The 21,254-nt window shown below is 37.7% G+C and overlaps 1 protein-coding gene across 4 annotated transcripts in view; it reads right to left on the minus strand.

Annotated features, from left to right (window-relative positions):
- wdr7 (WD repeat domain 7) overlaps nucleotides 1-21,254 on the minus strand; it is a 113,236-nt gene that overhangs the window by 7,015 nt on the left and 84,967 nt on the right. For all 4 annotated transcript variants that reach the window (XM_084136444.1, XM_084136442.1, XM_084136443.1 and 1 more), the window contains 5 exons: nucleotides 16,035-16,221; nucleotides 10,191-10,308; nucleotides 9,394-9,546; nucleotides 8,677-8,759; nucleotides 4,125-4,224 (listed from right to left, as the gene is read on the minus strand). In XM_084136444.1, the coding sequence (XP_083992570.1) occupies nucleotides 4,125-4,224; nucleotides 8,677-8,759; nucleotides 9,394-9,546; nucleotides 10,191-10,308; nucleotides 16,035-16,221 (641 nt within the window). The remainder of the gene's footprint in view (nucleotides 1-4,124; nucleotides 4,225-8,676; nucleotides 8,760-9,393; nucleotides 9,547-10,190; nucleotides 10,309-16,034; nucleotides 16,222-21,254) is intronic.

Raw genomic sequence — 21,254 nt, forward strand, 5'->3', positions numbered from 1 at the left:
TATGTTTTGTTAAGGTTACTCGGTCCGAAAAATGTACGTTTATTTTTATTTTTTTTACTTTATTGGAATGGTATGAAACTTAGTAAAGGTTTTGAATTTGCTGTGTGAACACACCAAAAAATCATGGACATGATTTCAACAGGTTCAATGGTCCTGAAAAAAATATTCAGTGAAAACTTTTTGGTACTGCGGCCAAACAAAATCTGACTGAAAGCTCATTTTTTGAGACATCAAGCTCAAATTTGGAACACAACTGGTTTATATTCATGTAATATTCTAATTTTCTGGGATTTTGATTTCGTGGGTTTCATAAGCTGTAAGCCATAATCATCAAAATTATAGCAAATAAAGGCTTGAAATATCTCACTTTGCATGTAATGAGTCTATATAATATATTAGTTTCACCTGTCAAGTTGAATTCTTGAAATAAATCAACTTTCTGATGATATTCTAATTTTATGCACCTGTATATTATTTTTTGTGCATTTTTCATAACAATAAACTTTTTTTCACTTTTTCACACAGCAATAATCCGCCAAGTGTCGTCTTTAAAAAGAGATCAAACTTCAGCCTGTGCTCTAAAGCATTCAAGATTTACCACAGTTTAAATTGGAAATTTAATTTTCAGGTCTATGCTCAAAACGTGAATAAATGGATTATAAATACTGCGTAAATGTAGTACCATAAAATCCCCTAAAAATACAAAATATTAAATTAAAAAAACATTATCCAACTAAAATGTGATCCCACAAAACCAGTCACATGGGTCAATTTTTTGAAATTGAGATTTATACATAATCTGAAAGCTGTATAAATAAGCTAGTTAGGATAGGACAATATTTGTCAGAGATTGAAACTACAGTATTTGAAAATCTGAGGGTGCAAAAAAAATCGAAACATTGAGAAAATCTCCTCAAAATCTCCTGATTGTGCAGCACTCACTCACAAAAATAAGTGTTTTATATATTTACGGCTGGAAATTTACTAAATATCTTCATGGAACATGATCTTTACTTAATATCCTAATGATTTTTGGCATAAAAGAAAAATCAATAATTTTGACCCATACAATGTATTGTCGGCTATTGCCACAAATATCCCTGTGCGACTCGTGACATGATTCAGGGTCACATATACAGTACATTCCTTTCAATGAAAAAAAAAGATAATTCGGTCACTTTTGTCCGCCAAGCGAAGAGACCAGAGGGTTAACATGTTTCGTGACTAAATTCAGGTTTTCTTTCCCTAAACCTGCAAGGCCGAGGCTTCAGATGAACACGCTCCTCAACAGCAGAGCATCATCTGCTCACAGACGTCTGTGTAATCGCCAGTGAATGTGTGGACGTGCTGAAATGAGCATCAGCTCATCATGTGGGAATGACAAACAGACGCTGTAACAATAATCCATCGCTGTCACGAGAAACGGCCTCATAATGGAGCGATTGGATTAAAGACACATGCGGCTTTATGAGAGCTCAAAACTAAAGTAATCTCTTACAATTAAAGATGAAACGCAATGAAGGCCGCGTCACCTGACCCGCGCGTGTAATGAAAATCTGACGGCAGAGATATTGGCCTGTCAAATCACGACGCTTCATCCAAAACTCCTCCAGACGGCAAAACACATTCAAGAGTGTTTCTCTTCATAAACTAGAGAATTTATGACTTTCTTGCGTGTGCTTTAAAACCCATAAAGACAATATCACACACAGCTGAATAATACAGATACTGGAATAAAGAGACTTATCCTAATTTATTTGATATTTAATGTTAACAAGTCAATCTATTTGATAAGTAATGAAAAATATCATTTTATCCTGACAAATATTTCATTCACTGTCGTTCAAGTTTTGGATCGGTAAGATTTTAAATGTTTTTTAAATAAGTCTCTTCTGCTCACCAAGGCTGTGTTTATTTGATTAAAAATACAAAATATACAGTAAAAATTGTGAAATATCGTTTTCTTTGTGAATATATAGTAAAGTGTAATTTATTCCTGTGATCAAAGCTGAATTTTCAGCATCATTACTCCAGTCTTCAGTGTCACATGATCCTTCACAAATCATTCTGATATGATGATTTGATGCTCATTAACATTTATGATTATTATCAGTGTTGAAAACAGTTGCGGACAATTTTTTTTTTTCAGGATTCTTTAATGAATCGAAAGTTCAAAAGAACAGCATTTATCTGAAATTGAATCTTTTGTAACATTCTAAATGTCTTTACTGTCACTTTTGATCAATTTAATTCATCCTTGATGAATACAATTATTGAATTATTTTATTTCTTTTCCCACAAAAATTAAAAGAAAATTCTTACTGACCCCAAACTTTTGAACAGTAGTTTATAATGTTACAAAAGATTCCATTTCAATGCTGTTCTTTTGAACTTTCTATTAATCAAAGAATCCTGAAATAAAACTGTTTTCAACATTGATAATAATCATAAATGTTAATGAGCATCAAATCATCATATCAGAATGATTTCTGAAGGATCATGTGACACTGAAGACTGGAGTAATGATGCTGAAAATTCAGCTTTGATCACAGGAATAAATTACACTTTACTATATATTCACATAGAAAACAGCTGATTTACATTGGAATAATATTTCATAATTTTTACTGTATTTTTTGTATTTTTAATCAAATAAACGCAGCCTTGGTGAGCAGAAGAGACTTCTTTTAAAAACATTAAAAATGTTTCAGATCCCAAACTTTTGACTGGATGTATGTCAGGCTTTATGGTGTTAAGACCAAAATGATCTACAAAACAAAGTCTAAACGGTTCAGGCTGAATTAATTGCTGATGTCACTTCCTGTTTAAGTGGGCGAACCAAAATAAGCTGCGATGTGAACCAGACTATATGATGAGTGTGTGTGTATGAACAGTGTATCGACCAATGCAACAGAACAATCGTGCAGGAGAGGCTGATGGGAAAATGTGCTGCATCAGGAGATTCGGACAAAACACACACACACACACACACACACAGTGTTTAATTAGTAAATGCAGCAGACGTCTGTAGTCCGGCTGTCCACTTCACAGATCAAAGAGAGGACAGATGGTGTGCAGTGCGACCGGACACACACACACACACACACACACACACACACACACACACACACACACACACACACTCACTTTGATTCCACATTACAAGTCAAATTTCATTAGGAAGCAAATTTTTTCACACACATACTCACACACTCACTCACACACACTCACTCAATCTCTCACACACACACACACACACACACACTCACTTTACTCTCTCACTCACATGCACACACACTGGAGGACGTAACTGTCTTCAGATCAGTGTTTGTGTTTCAGATTCTGATGAAGATCATGTGATCTGTGATGGTCATGTTGAGGGCATTATGGGATGCGCATATGATCTGATCGCTGGATTCCCCAGACGACGATTTCAGAGAGATTTGATCTTCACAACTGTAAACAGCCCAAAAATCAATCCTTCAATCAATTCAGCTGTGAGGTCCAATCTAACTGTCTCAAACACACACACACACACACACACACACACAACCAATGTGAGAGTGAGTCAGTGTGTGTATGAGTGTCTGTGTGAGTGAGTGTGTCTGTGTGAGTATGTGTTTGTTTGTGTGAGTGTGTGTATAAGTGTGGGAGAGAGTGTGTTTGAGTGTGTATGAATATGTGTGAATGTGAGTATGTGTGAATGTGAGCATGTGTGTGTATCAGTGTGTGTGAGTATGAGCATGTGTGTGTATAAGTGTGTATAAGTCTGTGTGTGTAAGTGGGTGCAGAGGTCTGTCTTATCAACTCAACCCAGAGTCAGTGTGTTTCTCTGACAGTATGACTGACACACACACACACACACACACACAGACACACACACACACACACACACACACACACACACACACACACACACACAAGAGCTCAGACTCATCATGTGACCCCAGCTGTGACATCATGGTCACCTAGACCGGGTCGATCACACAATCTCCAGCTCTGCAGGGCAGCGTTTCCCATCATGCACCTCTGCCTGCTTACACCTGCCCTCTGCCCTCTGACACACACCTACACTCCAGGTGAACACACTCAACACACACATCCCGCCGCACACACACACTCACCTGGCATTTGCCAGTGCGAACATCATAAAGGGCCACTGAACCCTGCCGGGCGCCGACAGCGATGCGATAACTGCGATCGCAATACGCCACCATATAAAACCTGCGGAGAGAGAGATGGAGAATATCTCAGAGAAAACACACTGCATACTAACACACTTCAGCACACGCCTGCAGGACGTATGATGCCTCATGTGCACACTTCATGCGCTCCACTTGACCATCCACATCCAGTGCAGTAAATCAACCTCCATATTAATCTTTCTTGGCCATTATTATTATTTTTTTTTACAAATTTTTTTCAATTAAGAGTACTTTTCATTTTTCCTACAAAATTAATTTAAATAATTTTAATTAACAAATTGTTCTACAAAATTAATTTCTAAATCATTTTAAATAACATTATTTTTTCCCCCACAAAATTAATTTCTAAATAATTATAAATAACTCATTTTCCCCATGTGAATGTAAATCATTTTAAATAACTATTTTTTCTACTAAATTAATTTGTAAATCATTTTAAATAAATCTTTAATTTCTCTACAAAATATATTTATAAATAATTTAAATTGACTTATATTTCTACTAAATTAATTTATAAATAATTTTAAATAACTTATTTTTCTACTAAATTATTATTTTTTTAAATAATGAATTTTTCTGTTATAAAAAAATCAAAAACAATTTATTTCTGAAGTAAGTGAATGGCATGCTAAATTAGTATTTGTATTTTTTCACAAAGTTATTTAAGTGTAATTTTAATTTACTCAGTAATGAATTTTGTATTATAATATACTTTTTTTGTCATATAAAATACATGCAAAGTGATTTATTACTTTTAAAATATAAAGTAATTATAAAGTAATTTATTTCTGAGATAATTGAATAGCATGCTACATTAGTACATTAGTATACTAATGTTTGAAAAGTTAATGTTATTATAACGGGAGTATGCAAATTAGGTTCAGTCTATATAAGGATTTAATCCATCAATCGCTGTCACCTGAGGTTTGACCTCTGACCCTTTAAAATCAATGAGCTGCTCGTTTGACCCGTCATCAGTTTCAGAAGTATATCAGTGTCCAATTAATAAAACACCACAAACGTCACGGTACTAATTACTGAATTACAGAATTAACTTTAAAGGAACACTCCACCGTTTTTTGAAATAGGGCTTATTCACATTCTTTCATACATTTAGATAGGTGGGTAAATGCATTTTTGTCTCAGTGCATGCATTGTTTTAGTTTAATAGGGTCGGCGCTAGCTTAGCTTAGCACAATGACTGGAATCCTTTGTTGCCAGCTAGCATGTCCTGAGTAAAAGTGATCAAAAAACCCCCCAAAAAAACACGTAATTACTTCTTGTGGCCTGCGTATTCACAACGAGTACAAATAGCGATGCAGATTAACACTCGGTGATTTCCTAAGCAGATATTGACTTGGGACTATATTAGGGGGAAGCACAGGCAAAGCACTGCTACTTGGGCGAAGCACTGCTACTTGGGCGCAGAGATATCACGCAACATATGAAATCCCACGACTTACGTCAACATACCGGTGTGCAACGAGTCAAAACACAGAAGAAGAAGAAGAACAACACGCGTGACCTGCACCGAGTGTCTTCGCTTTTGGATTGTTTTTTTTTTACAGCTACAGTTACAGCAAACATGGTAATTACCTGCGTAGCAAAAGGTTGTGAGAACACACAGAATTCCATCGAATGTGGAACTGAGAAATAAATGGCTAGCTGCTCTGGAGATCTGTACTTAACGCCTCTCTACAAAATCAAACAGTATCGTGTTTGCGAAGAGCATTTTGCACCGGACGACTAAGTTACTTTGAAAAAATGGAATATGGGCTCAGAAAGACGGTACTACGTCTGAAACATACGGCTGTCCCCATCCCATCTATTTTCAAAGCACAGGCAGAACAAAGTGCACCTGTAAGTTGTCTTTTATTACTCTTCTTTATGTTAATCTGTGTCTTTATTCGGTTGTAATATAGATGCTGAGAAGCTGTATATAGACTACGGTTCAAATAACGTTAGCCTCCTCTAGTATAACCTCATGTTGAATTCAACCTGTTTAGCATGAACAACCAAACTAAAATAAAAATCGCTGTTATCGTTACCTGTAAAATGAAATGACTGAGGGCTAAGTTAGCTATATTTCTCTCACCGAGTTAACGTTAGCCTGGTTCTTTTGACTCAGGAGTTTTAGTATAACTACTATGAGGAGAAGGCTACAAGCAGTTTACTATACATGTGTCATTTTTTAAATAATCACTTACTCTGTGGACAGCTGTCCATTTGGTCCATTTGGCGTGGGGCGTTTTTTCCAGTTCACTTTATCACACAGAAAAAAAAAATCGAGTACTGCCGGATGGATCAGCGCCGTGAAATCCTCGGTAGCTGTGACACAACTGCGGGCACGCTCATCTTGATCTGACGCGTTGAGCCTGGTCATCGACGGCAGTAACTTGACCCACTCGCCACAGCACAGACACTCTATTTCAGTCGGCATATTCCCCCACATTCACACCACCAGTTCGTGTTGGCTCTCATCCTCACGTCCTCGGGCTGTTGAGCGATCGCAGCCTCCTCCTGTCGTTCTATTTCCACTCATTTTCTGTAAACTCTTGTACATATAGGTATGGTTCTGGCTCACACAAAATCAGCCATGTTCATCGCCATTCATGTACTGTTGGGAAAATAGCCAGGCAGCTACTATTCACACCGGTATGTTGACGGAAGTCGTGGGATTTCATATGTTGCGTGATATCTCTGCGCCCAAGTAGCTGTGCTTCCCCCTAATATAGTCCCAAGTCAATATCTGCCTAGGAAATCACCTAGTGTTAATCTGCATCGCTATTTGTACTCGTTGTGAATACGCAGGCCACAAGAAGTAATTACGTGTTTTTTTGTTTGTTTTTTTGATCACTTTTACTCAGGACATGCTAGCTGGCAACAAAGGATTCCAGTCATTGTGCTAAGCTAAGTTAGCGCCGACCCTGTCAAACTAAAACAATGCATGCACTGAGACAAAAATGCATTTACCCACCTATCTAAATGTATGAAAGAATGTGAATAAGCCCTATTTCAAAAAACGGTGGAGTGTTCCTTTAATTCCTCAATCTGGACATTAAAGGGTTAGTTCACCCAAAAATGAAAATTCTGTCAGTAATTACTCACCCTCATGTTGTTCCAACCGCGTAAGACCTTCGTTCATCTTCGGAACATAAATTAAGATATTTTTGATGAAATCTGAGAGCTGATCACTTCTCCATAGGCTGCTAGGTGACCGAAACTTGCTGGCCCAGAAAAGTTATTAAAGAGATCGTTAATATAGTCCAAGTGACTACAGTGGCTCAATCTTAAGTATATCAAGCGACGAAAATAGTTTTTGTGCGCAAAAACAAACAAAAATAACGACTTTATTCCACTATTCATTTCCTTCTCTCTGGGCCTCTAGTTGGTTCACGTAGTGTTTTTGCGCTGCGCGTCTGTGTTGCACGTCACCACGTAGGCTCACTATTGGCCGACGCTGGTCATGTGTGTGATGCGTGATGACGTGTAACACAGACGCGCTGCGCTAAAACACTACGAGGTCCAGAGAGAAGGAAATGAATAGTGGAATAAAGTTGTTATTTTTGTTTGTTTTTGCGCACAAAAACTATTTTCGTCGCTTGATATACTTAAGATTGACTATACTCACTTGGACTATATTAACGATCTCTTTAATAACTTTTCTAGGCCACCAAGTTTCGGTCACCTAGCAGCCTATGGAGAAGTGATCAGCACTCAGATTTCATCAAAAATATCTTAATTTATGTTCCGAAGATGAACGAAGGTCTTATGCGGTTGGAACAACATGAGGGTGAGTAATTACTGACAGAATTTTCATTTTTGGGTGAACTAACCCTTTAACTGTAATATTCATTGCTTTACTCATTCATTTCTATAATCTATAATTTATAATGATGTTGAATTTTAAGTTTTAAACAGACAGGTAATCAAACACAGGATTATAAATAAAATATAATCTAATCTGAATATAAATTATATATATATATATATATATATATATATATATAAATATTAGATGAAAAACATGAAAAACTAAATTAAAATTAGAAATGTTGCCTTGGCAATTACTGAAATAAGTTTGTTTAAACTTGAAATAAAATAAATGCTAAAATTACTAACTTCAAGCTAAAACAAAAAAAGCTTTTAAAAATATGTTTAAAAAACCTAATAAACAAAACTGTCAAAATAAATGTTATTAAAATTCTAAATAAAAAAAAACTGAAACTATATAGTTTTAAGCTTAATCTTGAAATGAAGTACTAAAATTACCAACTTAGAATAAATTACAACTATTTTGAATTATTTTTAAAAAACAAAACCTAATAATTATAATGACAAAAGAAATATAACAACAAATTAAAACACAACTAAAACTGTAAAAATAAAAGCTAATTGAAAAACTGTAAAAGTATGTGAATAACGCTGTAATAGCAGTAGCTAATGCTAATGTTGTGTTTAATGCACTGACCTGCAGACGGTCGGGAAACACTCGGACAAGCCTTTCTTCTTCACCAGAGACCCTTCAATACAGTACATGATGATGTCCATCACCTGCAGGACAAAAGCAGCTCACACTCACTGTGATTGGACGACACACTGGAGTCACATGACTTCAGCTGTGCTTGTGGTTAAAGGTGCTGTATGTCACTTTTTCACTCCACTAAAGCATAAAAATACCATAATATGTTTGCATATATTGAGGAACCATGCTAAGATCTCTGAAAAACACTTCTACAGCCAGTTATTTTACTCTGAAATGTGCGTTTCCAGGCTGGAATGTCTGTTATTGTTTTGGTTTGTGATATTGCACGTTGCCAATTTGCCTGTTTTCATTGTGAGTATGTGAAAATGTGAGTCATCTTTGCAGGACTGTGATATGAAGAGTGTGTGAAGTAATATATTTTAGCAACTGTGTGAAAGTGAAAAGCACATAACAGGCACAATACCGCTATAAACATGAAGATCTATTGGTACAATATGCGTCACATGACTAAACTTACGTCATCGTTTTTAAATACCTGCCTTTTCAGTCCACACTATAACTGTGTTTTCAAATGTATCCACTTTGGAGAGCGTTTTCATTAATAAACTTGCGTCTCAGTGAGACGGAAGGCCGAAACGCAGAGAAAAAGATGTGTTTTCAGACGACACCGTGTGTGTGTGTGTTCACGGTTGTTGCACTGACCTCCACCAGCAGGTCCACCACATCTGACGGCATCTTCTCGATCAGGATCTCAATGACTCGCAGGATTTCGGTTTTGGCCCGAGCGAGAGTCGTGGTGTGAACGTTCTGCTGAGACTGAGAGCCCTGGGACTGCATCGCTGTGTGTCTGTGAACCTACACACACACACACAGTTTTTATACTGTACAAACTGTATATTCTCTCCCCTTACACTAACCAGACCCCTAAACCTACCCATCACACACACACACACACACACACACTAACCAGACCCCTAAACCTACCCATCACACACACACACACACACACACACACACACACACTAACCCGACCCCTAAACCTACCCATCACACACACACACACACACTAACCAGACCCCTAAACCTACCCATCACACACACACACACACACACACACTAACCAGACCCCTAAACCTACCCATCACACACACTAACCCGACCCATAAACCTACCCATCACACTCACACTCTCAAAAACACACACACGCAAACTCACTCGCACTCACTCTCAAACTCGCACACACTAACAACAAACACACACACACACACACACGCACACACACGCACACACACACTATCTCTCACACACTATCATACACACTCACAACAAACATACACTCTCTCTCTCACTCTCACACACACACACAAACTAACACACACTTCCTAATTTCGTTATACATGTTTATGACAATAAAGGTTATCTAAAGACACTCATCACACACACACACACACACACTAACACACAATAAATGTAGAGATGAGTGTGTGTGATGAGGGTACCTCTCGTGCGATGGTGGTGATGAAGGCGGGCGGGCGAGCGGTGGCGATCAGAGAGAGAGCGTGACGGGCCGAGCGAGCAGAATCAGCAGCAGGACTCAGAGGGAGACCCATGGAGATGCTAAACACACACATATAGAGTCAGACCATTACACACACATTATAATGGAGTCACTCACACACATCACAGCACACACACACACACTCATCTACATCTGTAAGAGGCCCCATGTTAACAAATCACCCTGTGTGTGTGTGAATATGCATCAGGACACACAGAGCGACTCGCGCATGATGTGATCAAAGCGTGCGCTGAGACTTTAATGTTCTCGCTGACACGCGTGACTAAAACACACGACAGAGACGAAACCCTGGTGACCAGAGAGAGAGACAGAGAGAAAGATAGAGAGAGAGATAGAGAGAGAGAAAGAGAGGGAGAGAGAAACAGAAAGAGAGAGAGATGGCAGAGAGAGAGACAGAGAGAGATAGAGAGAGGGAGAGAGAGAGAGAGAGAGAGAAAGATAGAGAGAGAGAAACAGAAAGAGAGAGAGATGGCAGAGAGAGAGACAGAGAGAAAGATAGAGAGAGAGAAAGATAGAGAGAGAGGGAGAGAGAAACAGAAAGAGAGAGAGAGGGAGAGAGTGAACTAAATGTTTTATACATTATTTTATTATTTATCCATGATATATAAATATTAAATGTTATATTTATTTAAACAAAAAATAAATAAATCTCTTTTACTGATCTATGATCAGTATCTGACTGTACTGATCTTACTTACTGTACTGTATCTTACTTACTGACTGTACTGTACTGATCTTTTCACTATATGATCTTTGTGGCGAGGAAAAAAATGTCAGAAATCCTAAGAAAAATATTATTTTAAAACATTGGATAAAAATAAATAAATAATTATATTATATAATATACTTTATAGATGAAAACTATAGTAAAAATTATGAAATATTATTCCAGTGTAAATCATCTGTTTTCTATGTGATTATATAGTAAAGTGTAATTTATTCCTGTGATCAAAGCTGAATTTTCAGCATCATTACTCCAGTCTTCAGTGTCACATGATCCTTCACAAATCATTCTGATATGATGTATTATCAATGCTGGAAACAGTTATGCTGCTTAATATTTTTTTTTCAAGCACTGTAATTTGCTCTGGCCCCCTTCCTGTTCGCAGGAGTGATGAGATAGTCAGTAGATTGTGTTCACTCAATGGCTGGCTGTCGAGGTGGTGTCCGCTAAATAATATAAAATTCATAGACAATTGGAAAAGTTTTTGGGGCAGACCTGACCTGTTGAAAAGAGATGGTATTCATCCCTCCTGGGATGGTGCTGCTCTTCTCTCTAGTAATATGGCTCATAGTCTTTGAGCTCAAACATGACAATCTGGGGCTCAGGTCAGGAAGCAGACAGACTGGCTAAACCGATCGTCAGCTAGCGGCCTCGCGTCACCAAGGTCAGATCAATCCCTTTACATAGAGCCTCTTTCACCTAGATATCATCATATAGAGACTGTGTCTGTTCCCCAAATTAGGACACACAAAAAACTTCCAAACCCATCTAAGGGTAAAAATTTAATTTATGTTCAACAAATAAAAAACAGCTATAATACAGATGAGCAAATGCTAAAGCTTGGGTTGCTGAATATTCGATCCCTTACTTCAAAAGCACTCATTGTTAATGATATGATTACTGACTATAATCTAGATGTGCTGTGTCTGACAGAAACCTGGCTAAAACCAGACAATTACATTACTTTAAATGAGTCCACCCCGCAAGATTACTGTTATAAACATGAGCCTCGTCTGAAACGCAAAGGGGGAGGTGTTGCTGTAATTTATATTATTCATATTTTTAGAATTACTAAGAAAGCTAGTTTTAAATATACTTATTTTGAAGTGTTGGTGCTTAATATAGCAATATATAGTGTAAATGATAAATCACGTTTGAGATTTGTGCTGGCTACTGTACTTTTACTGTACTGTACTTTCTGGCTACGGCTACTGTACTTTTTACACACACACACATTATTATATGTGTATTATTATACGTGTACAATAAAAGTTTGTGCTGAAGTAATGACACACACACGTCTCAGTGTAAAGAAGAAGGGCATCGTGAGAAAGCGCTCAGATCTCTTCACTGAAAGGGGATTATTCCTGAAATCACGGTTTCCCGCACGGAAACTCAATCCAGCAAATGTGTCGATAAACGCTGTTCAAAGGCAGCGAGATTCCTTCTGTTTTAACTCCTCGCTCGTGAAAGTTCAGCTTAAATGTACTAAAGCTCCTCTTGACGTTCAGATTCTGCTTTGAAAGACACGGAGCGAAAAGAACAAAGAAAGATTTATGCGCTCTTCTAGACTGAGCGACTTCTGTCTCGTTCACATGAGGAACGGACTCGCCAGATTCACCGTAGCTTTAGCACTGGTGATGCTTGTGATTCTGCAGCCGAGTAGATGAGTTAATGAAGGAGTCCGTAAAGCCGAGCGCTCTCGTTCGCCAATACCTGATCAATCGCTTTGATCTCGGCGTAAAATATGAGCCTCCAGGGAGAGAGAGAGAGAGAGAGAGAGAGAGAGAGAGAGAGAGAGAGAGAATATGAGAGATTGGGAAGATACAGGCTCATCTCTTCCTGCTATCTTTTGTCGAGTGACAAATCACATCCATTTAAATCACATATATAAACATCAGATAAATAGTATACTAGATCGTTTACTTCTTGTCAACAAAAGTCAGGGAATGGAGGCCTTTGACCTTTAGTTGATCTTTGACCTGAGGCGGTTACGACGAATCTGGTTGCAGTTACTGATAAAAATCTGCATTTTCTATAAAATAAAATAAATAAATTCTGTGTAAAAAGATTATCATACTGTTGAAAGTCCGAAGGAGCAGATAAACACACACACACACACACACTAACCAGACCCCTAAACCTACACACGCACACACTCTCTCATACACACTTAAATGCACACACACACAAATATATATATATATATATTCATGTGTGTGTTACTGCTGTCAAATCGATTAATTGTGATTAATTACATCTAAAATAAAATATATTATCTAAAATATATTGCATATAAAATATTATATATATATAAAAATATATAATTAAAATGTATTTAAGTACATTGTCATATATATATTAAAAAAATAAATAAAATATATATGTATATATGTGTATATATACAGTATATATAAAACAAATATTACAATGCATTATACACACACACACACATATATATACTGTACACATACATATATGTATAATACATTTGAGTAAATGTAAATTCATATAAATGTATTTATTTTGAAATATATATATATATATATATATATATTGCATTATACATACTGCACACACACACACACACACACACACTCAAAACAAATATTTCTTACTACAATCAATTGAACATTTGATATGTTTTAAAGTAGCTCCAGTACATTTCACACTATTAGATTATATAGCAATTCATTTAGCCAGTAGATTTAATCTGTTGTCTCGTTTCTTCTAATTCAAACCCTCTTGTTTTGGACTGCACTTGTATAGATTCCCTAAAATATTCACTTCATTACATTAATAAACATCAGCAGCTTTCAAATAATCTCCATAAGTGACATGTACAGGAGGCCGAGGCTGCTAAAGGGGAAGAGCGTCTCTCTCTCTCACACTAAAGGTCTTCCAGTGCTGCTAAATGGATTTGCCATTTAAAAAGCAGATAACGCTGCCCTGTTTCAGTCTGGGGGTCAAAGAAGAAACATCATCATCATCCAGTCCAAGAGAAATAACCAAGACGTTTATACGCGTCTCGCTTTTTTCTCGTCTGGGCCGTACGCTCACTTCTGGCTGTAATCGCGACTGAAAAATGAGCGCCATTTCGCTCTAACGGCATTAGCACGCGCTACACGCAGACATATTTGTACTCATAATAAATTTTTTTAGGATCGGGTTTCGTCTTAACGAGGTGAGCACGGGCTGGGGGGGTTCAGGCTGGACGGTAACCTCGTTTGCGGGAGTTTCGGCGCGGAGGTTAAGGCCCAGACGAATGGGTTTCCTCTTACGCTTCGAGGTCTCCACCATCCTGAGGCCAAGACATCATTACATCATATTAATGGGCTCCAATCGGATTAAAGCCTGGCTCTCATCTGTCAAGGGGAAAAACAACCGTCCGATTCAGGACTGCGTTAAAGTCAATCATTTTATCCCTTAAACCTCGTGTTTGATCACCAAAATGACATATTTTTAAACGTTTATTCCTTGAAAAATGCCTTTAAATATCTTGAATGAAACTCGACACCCTTGCCTCATTTAGCATTCGCGGTTCTATGAATATTACAAAAGCTTTCCATTTCAACTTTCTATTCATCAAAGAATCCTGAAATAAAAATGTGAATAACTGTTTTCAACATTGATGATAATCATAAATGTTTTTTGAGCATCAAATCATCATATTAGAATGATTTGTGAAGGATCATGTGACACTGAAGACTGGAGTAATGATGCTGAAAATTCAGCTTTGATCACAGGAATAAATTACACTTTACTGTATATTCACATAGGAATGAGCTGATTTAAATTGTAATATTATTTCACAATTTTACTGTATTTACTGTGATTTTGATCAAATAAATGCAGCCTTGGTGAGCAGAAGAGACTTATTTTAAAAACATTAAAAATCCTACCGAACACAAACTTTTTAACTGTTTTGGCGGGTTTTAGTGACGTGTGCTTGAGTAAATGCGCCGCTCATTCACGCAGACTTTAGATTTCAATAGCAGTCTTTTATCGCTTTAACACTCACAGACACTAGTCCATAACACAACTTGATTAATTTCATTACTTTTGATTTATTCATCTAAAATTGCTAAATTCCATGACATTACGCATTATACAGTAAATTCCATTTTTAGATTAAATTTAGATAGATGTTTAATTTATTTATTTTATTTTTCAGAAATTCTGTTTTGTCTATTTTAACTTTCTGGATTTATGATTTAATAAAAATGTATTATCAAAAAAAAAAAAAAAAAATCCCGGTGGTAATCATATAAAGGCATTAAACATGACCAATTGAATTAATCTTTTCAAATCTAATCAAATGAAAATTTATTTATTTTTTGGCAAACAAAGTGCAGAGGTTTACTGTTAAAAAAAAAATATGGTTGAAAAATGATGTGATATGTATATAATAAAGTTTTACTAATATTATTATTATTATCACTGGTAATATATTTCTGTCATAATTTCTTCAAGTTGAACCGAACTTTTATTTTGGCGGGTTGTAGTGACGCATGCCTGAGTAAACTCCGCCTTTTTGCGTTTTAACACTCACAGACACTAGTCCATATCACAATTTATTCACTGTACAGCCCTACCTTTGATTTATTCATCCAAAATTGGCCAAATTCCATGACATTCCGCATTATACAATAAACTACATAATAAAACGGATAGTTCCGGTCCTTGATTCTGATTGGTTGAGCCGCGTTCGAAGCCGTGACCGCATTACATTAGTGTTACTGCGCAACTGCCGTTTGTGACTCTTTGTTGCTGCATGTGTTGCTTAGCAACCTCTTTGGAACTACTTTGCTTGGCGGAGGAATACATGCGTTATAACGTTAGATTTTTTGCTGCTGGTGTTTATTTTATGAATAAAATAAATATTAAAATGAATATTTTTATGGAGTAACCATTTTATAAAAGCAATAAGCCCCTTGAAGCCGTGTTTTACAGTGGATTTAGAACAGCTAAGGGGTTCAAGGGGCTTATTGCTTTAATAAACATTTTTAGGGTCCTGAAAGCTCTACTGTAGAGTCTCACTTGGTCAGCTGTTTCTCAGCGTCGGCGCACAGCTCCAGCAAACCCATGAGAACCGCAGACACATCCATGTACGGCTCCCACACCGTGAACCCTCGGCCAATCAGATCGATCGCTGTGCGGCGGATGGTGCTGTGGGGGGGCAGTTTGGGACTGGGCGGCTGCAGGAGGAGAAACGTCAAGGCTTTACCTGCGAGGGAGACGGAAAGAAGGTTATTAATATCCATATTGACTGGAGACGTCTGCAGGTCATATTGATGCTCAGCTAATGCAGTCTCAGTCACGACACACATCAACATATTCTCACACGCACACTGTGGGCTTCAAAAGCCTGAGGACACATTCATGTGGGTGGCGAAATTTGTCAGTATGATAAAAAAATAAATTAAAATTAATACTTTTATTTAGCAAGGATGCTTTAAATTGATAAAAAGTGACATTATGACATTTATAATGTTACAAAAGATTCTATTTCAAATAAATACTGTTCTTTTGAACTTTCTATTCATCAAAGAATCCTGAAAAATAAAATGTATCGACTATTTTCAGCATTATAAATGTTTCTTGAGCATCAAATCATCATATTAGAATGATTTGTGAAGGATCATGTGACACTGAAGACTGGAGTAATGATGCTGAAAATTCAGCTTTGATCACAGGAATAAATTACACTTTACTATATATTCACATAGAAAAAAGCTGATTTAAATTGTAATAATATTTCACATTTTACTGGATTTTTTGAGCAGAAGAGACTCTTTCAGAAACATTGAAAATCTCACTGACCCGAAACGCTGGTTTATATTGTATGGTGTTGAACGGTGTGTTTTGTGTGTCCATCAGTTGAGCTCTAATGAGGGGTTTGTTCACTCGGTCGCAGGCGTCTACAACAACCACACATGCCGTATCCATGGCAACTGTCAAAATGTGCGGGAGGGGGAGGGGGCAAAGGTCACCACAAGTGACCTGACACACACACACTAAAGCACCATTCACACTGATGGCTATTAAAGCGCTGGAGGTTGTGATGTCACTGATGTTGCTAGTAGACGCTTCTACTCGCATAAAGTTAAACTATTCTTCCCTTTGAAAAAAGAGAAAGAGCCATGATTGTGTTTTTTGCATGCAAACTCATTTAAACACATTTATCTTGTGTTTTGTGTAAGAGAGAGAGAGAACACACACTAAATCTGTCGCACATCAGCTGATCTGATCAATGTTTATGTTGTTTGTTATAGATCAACTGCTTAATAATCACAGACAATTATCTGGATTTATCTTCGCTGCTCTCGGGCCTCGGCAACAGGTCGCCGGGTAATTACCACAGCGCCGGAGAACAATGAGGTGAGGTAATTAATGCAGACAGATTCCAGCCAGAGCTTTCAGCAGATACTAACTTCATCTGTCTCTCTGTGTGTGTGTGTGTGTGTGTGTGTGTGTGTGTTCAGACGTGTGCTGGATTTCGTAAAGCGTTTCCGACTTCTGATTCACCTTTAAAGAAGTGTAAGATTTTTATTCCCATAGAAACGGATAGAAAAGTGAAACTATATACACCACTTTTGTTGTATGTATTGCTGCTTTAGAGGAAAAATGTATTGGGGCTGTCAACATTAATGCGTTAACGCATGTGATTAATTCAAAATAACTTAACACGTTAAAATAATTTAATGTCCCCCTGTGGTCAATAATTGTATCCCTTATAACTCATCTTTGATCACCAAAATGACATATTTAAACCTTTTTTCCTTGGAAAAAAAACTTCATGTCTTAAAATATCCTGAATGTAACTCGACACCCTTGCCTCATTTAGTATGCGCGGTTCTATGAATATGCAAATGAGCCCCCCCTCCACTCACTCACTCAGCTCAGAGATCCACTGGTTGATGATCACACGTTGATCTGATTGGTTACAAGGTAGTTTGTGACGTCAGAAACACCAGCGATTTCAAAGCGTGTTTTTGAGACTGTCTTTGGTTCACTGCAGTTTTAAGGAGGAAATACTCAGCAATGCTGTCGACTTATGAACTTACACATGGTTTGTCTTAAAGCGTATTAAAAACTCCACATAGACACATAAACAACAATAAAAGCTGGATTTTAGAAGTTGAGAGCATCTACAATCGTGCAAGCACCTGTAAACCTGGTAGGCAGAAACTTCTATTCTGACCCTGTAACCTGATTCTGCTTTTCTGTTTGCGATCAGATCATTTTAAGCTGCTAAACTCCAGTAACGTTTCAGTCCAATGATCCAGTATGCAAAATCATTCAAACAATCAGTCCAAAACAGCGCTAGTGTCAAGAAAACCAGGCTGATTACATCATCAGAGATTGTAAAGAGAATAGAGACTCGCGTTGCGTTTCAGTGAATTATTAATTCCAGTGTGCGTTTCACTTTAAAACACGAGCTCTGTCATATTCTGATATTGTTTCTGAATCCCTGTGTGAAATACAGACTGAACGGAACCGCTACGCAAACTACGTTTCTCGGCTGGATAAAGCAAACCAGCGTCTTGCTAGTAAAGTTTTGATGGATGAGGACTGTAATCAAAGGTAAAGACGACTGCGGTGACGTACAGTAAGCATGTGTGCAAACAAACCGTGTATGTATTGATCGCACATTGTATTTAAGCACAGAGACTTTGTTTTCACACACATGCAGGATAATGTTTTGATTTGTCAAGTGTTTAGTAATTCTGAATGGATCCGCGTACTGTAGGTCCAGGCTGTTGGTTTAGGGTTTTTTGGCGTCTCCATGTGGTCATGTTGGGTACTGCAACTTGACTTTTCTTAAATGTAAACAAGCTCTTTGTTGCTGCATTTTACGGTGAATTAAGAAATTTTGCTTTGGTGTGCATAAATTTATGAAATATATTAACTCCTTATATCATTTGGTTATTTGGTGTCCTTTTGGAGTCTCTAATAGTCCTTCTGTTTTGGAAAGACACCTAAATTAACCTTGAAAAAAGCTTGCAGAAAATAGTTTAGTGAGAACAACACTTAAATCTGATGGTTTACTTTGCTGGATATAGCAAATGATGACAAAAATGAATGTGTTAAACAAGATAAATGGTATATGCTTAATTTCACAAGTGTGTGATTAATTGGAATTAAAAAAAAATGGGTAACACTTTTACAGTGTCCTTGTAACATATGTTACATGTACTTACCATAGTAATAACAGTAAATTTATGCATAATTACATGAAACTAACCCTAATCCTACCCTAACTTTATAGTAAGTACATGTTGTTAAATAATATAACACAGTACTTAAATATATAATTAGACTATAACAATGACACTTTAAAATAAAGCGTAACCAAAAATGTTATCTATTGACAGCCCTACTATGTATATATGGTGTCAGAGGTTGGTCTAGGGCTATGATTCTCGCTTTGGCACAAGACGTCCCGGGTTCATATCCCGGACGAGCCCCCACATTTGTCTTGACAGGCTCAAACAAAAGCCAAAATCAAACACAAAGCAACCGGGAGCGAGCTCTAGCTCAACACACACAGCCTCAGCTTCTACAGAGGGAAGAACAGGTGGACATCGTTCTCTTGATGAGCCTCTAGACACACACACACTGACCGACCGTAGCAGGAAGAGTAGGAGACCGTCACAGTATCGCCCGCTTGCAGTGTGTGTGTGTTGGTCAGACTCTCTCTCACACACACACACACATTCTCTCCCACTTACACTAACCCTATCCCTAAACCTATCCATCACACACACACACTAACCTGACCCCTAAACCTACCCATCATACACACACACACACACACACACACACCTGACCCCTAAACCTACCCATCACACACACACACACACACACACACACACACACACACTAACCTGACCCCTAAACCTACCCATCACACACACACACACACACACACACTAACCTGACCCCTAAACCTACCCATCACACACACACACACACACACACACACACACACACACACACACACACACACACACACACACACACTAACCTGACCCCTAAACCTACCCATCACACACACACACACACACACACACTAACCTGACCCCTAAACCTACCCATCACACAAAATTTTCTGCATTTTTACATTTTCAAAAAACCTTTAAATACTTTATTTTTTTACACTAGATTTACAAATGAGGACGTCCCCTCTGGTTTTGGTCACTTCTGGGTCCTAATGTGTCCCCAAAATATAGTTAAGTAGGTAAACACACACACACTGTATATTCTATTTTCCATACACTAACCCGACCCCTAAACCTACCAATCACACACACACACGCATTTTTAATAACCATTTGTAATACCAGTGTAATACCCATGTCATTATACAAATTTCTGTCCTCATAAATCACAAACACACAAACACAGACACACACACACACACACACACACACACACACACACACACACACACACAGAGTCTGGTTCGCTATCTTTGTGGGGACTCTCCATAGACGTAATGGTTTTTATACTGTACAAACTATATATTCTGTCTCCTTACACTAACCCGACCCCTAAACCTACCCTACCACACACACACACACACACACACACACACACACACACACACACACACACACACACACACACACACACACACATTGATCTGAACTCCGGGTGTCTCCTCGTGACCGGACTCGTCCCTCCTGTCGTTCCAGGCGTATCAAACCTCCCAGTTCCCTGAACCACAACACCTCTTCCTCCAGCGCTCCGGGATCGGCTCTTTGTTCTCCGTGTTCCCGAGCGGAGCGGGAGCTTTAAGAGCAGTGCGGTTTGTACACTAAACACACACTGCACTCGGACTAATCCGGCCTTTGATTCTGCAACACTGCGGCACAAATCCAGCGGAGAGACGTGCGAGTTTAACCTTAAACACTCAAAGAGTTCAGCGCTGCTCTTAAAGTCTCGGAATAAACTCAGATCATTAAATCTCCTGATGAGCTTTAGTCAGGATTACTTGATTAAATTCTCCGTGAAATTTATTCATAAAATTCATCGTTTAAATGATCACATTCATTTCAATGCGATCACTTATGATTAATGAATAATTCACACAGAAATTTGTCCCTAATGTCTTAAATTAATCAAAGGCTGTTGTGCCACTTTTTCTTTTTCTCAAACGACTTTACACTTCCTGTTTAAAGGGATAGTTCACCCAAAAATGAAAATTAGCCCATGATTTACTCACCCTGTATATGACTTTATTCTTTCAGACGA

This window comes from Abramis brama (genome assembly GCF_963993115.1).
Source record: "Abramis brama genome assembly, chromosome: 15".
Taxonomy (NCBI): Eukaryota; Metazoa; Chordata; class Actinopteri; order Cypriniformes; family Leuciscidae; genus Abramis; species Abramis brama.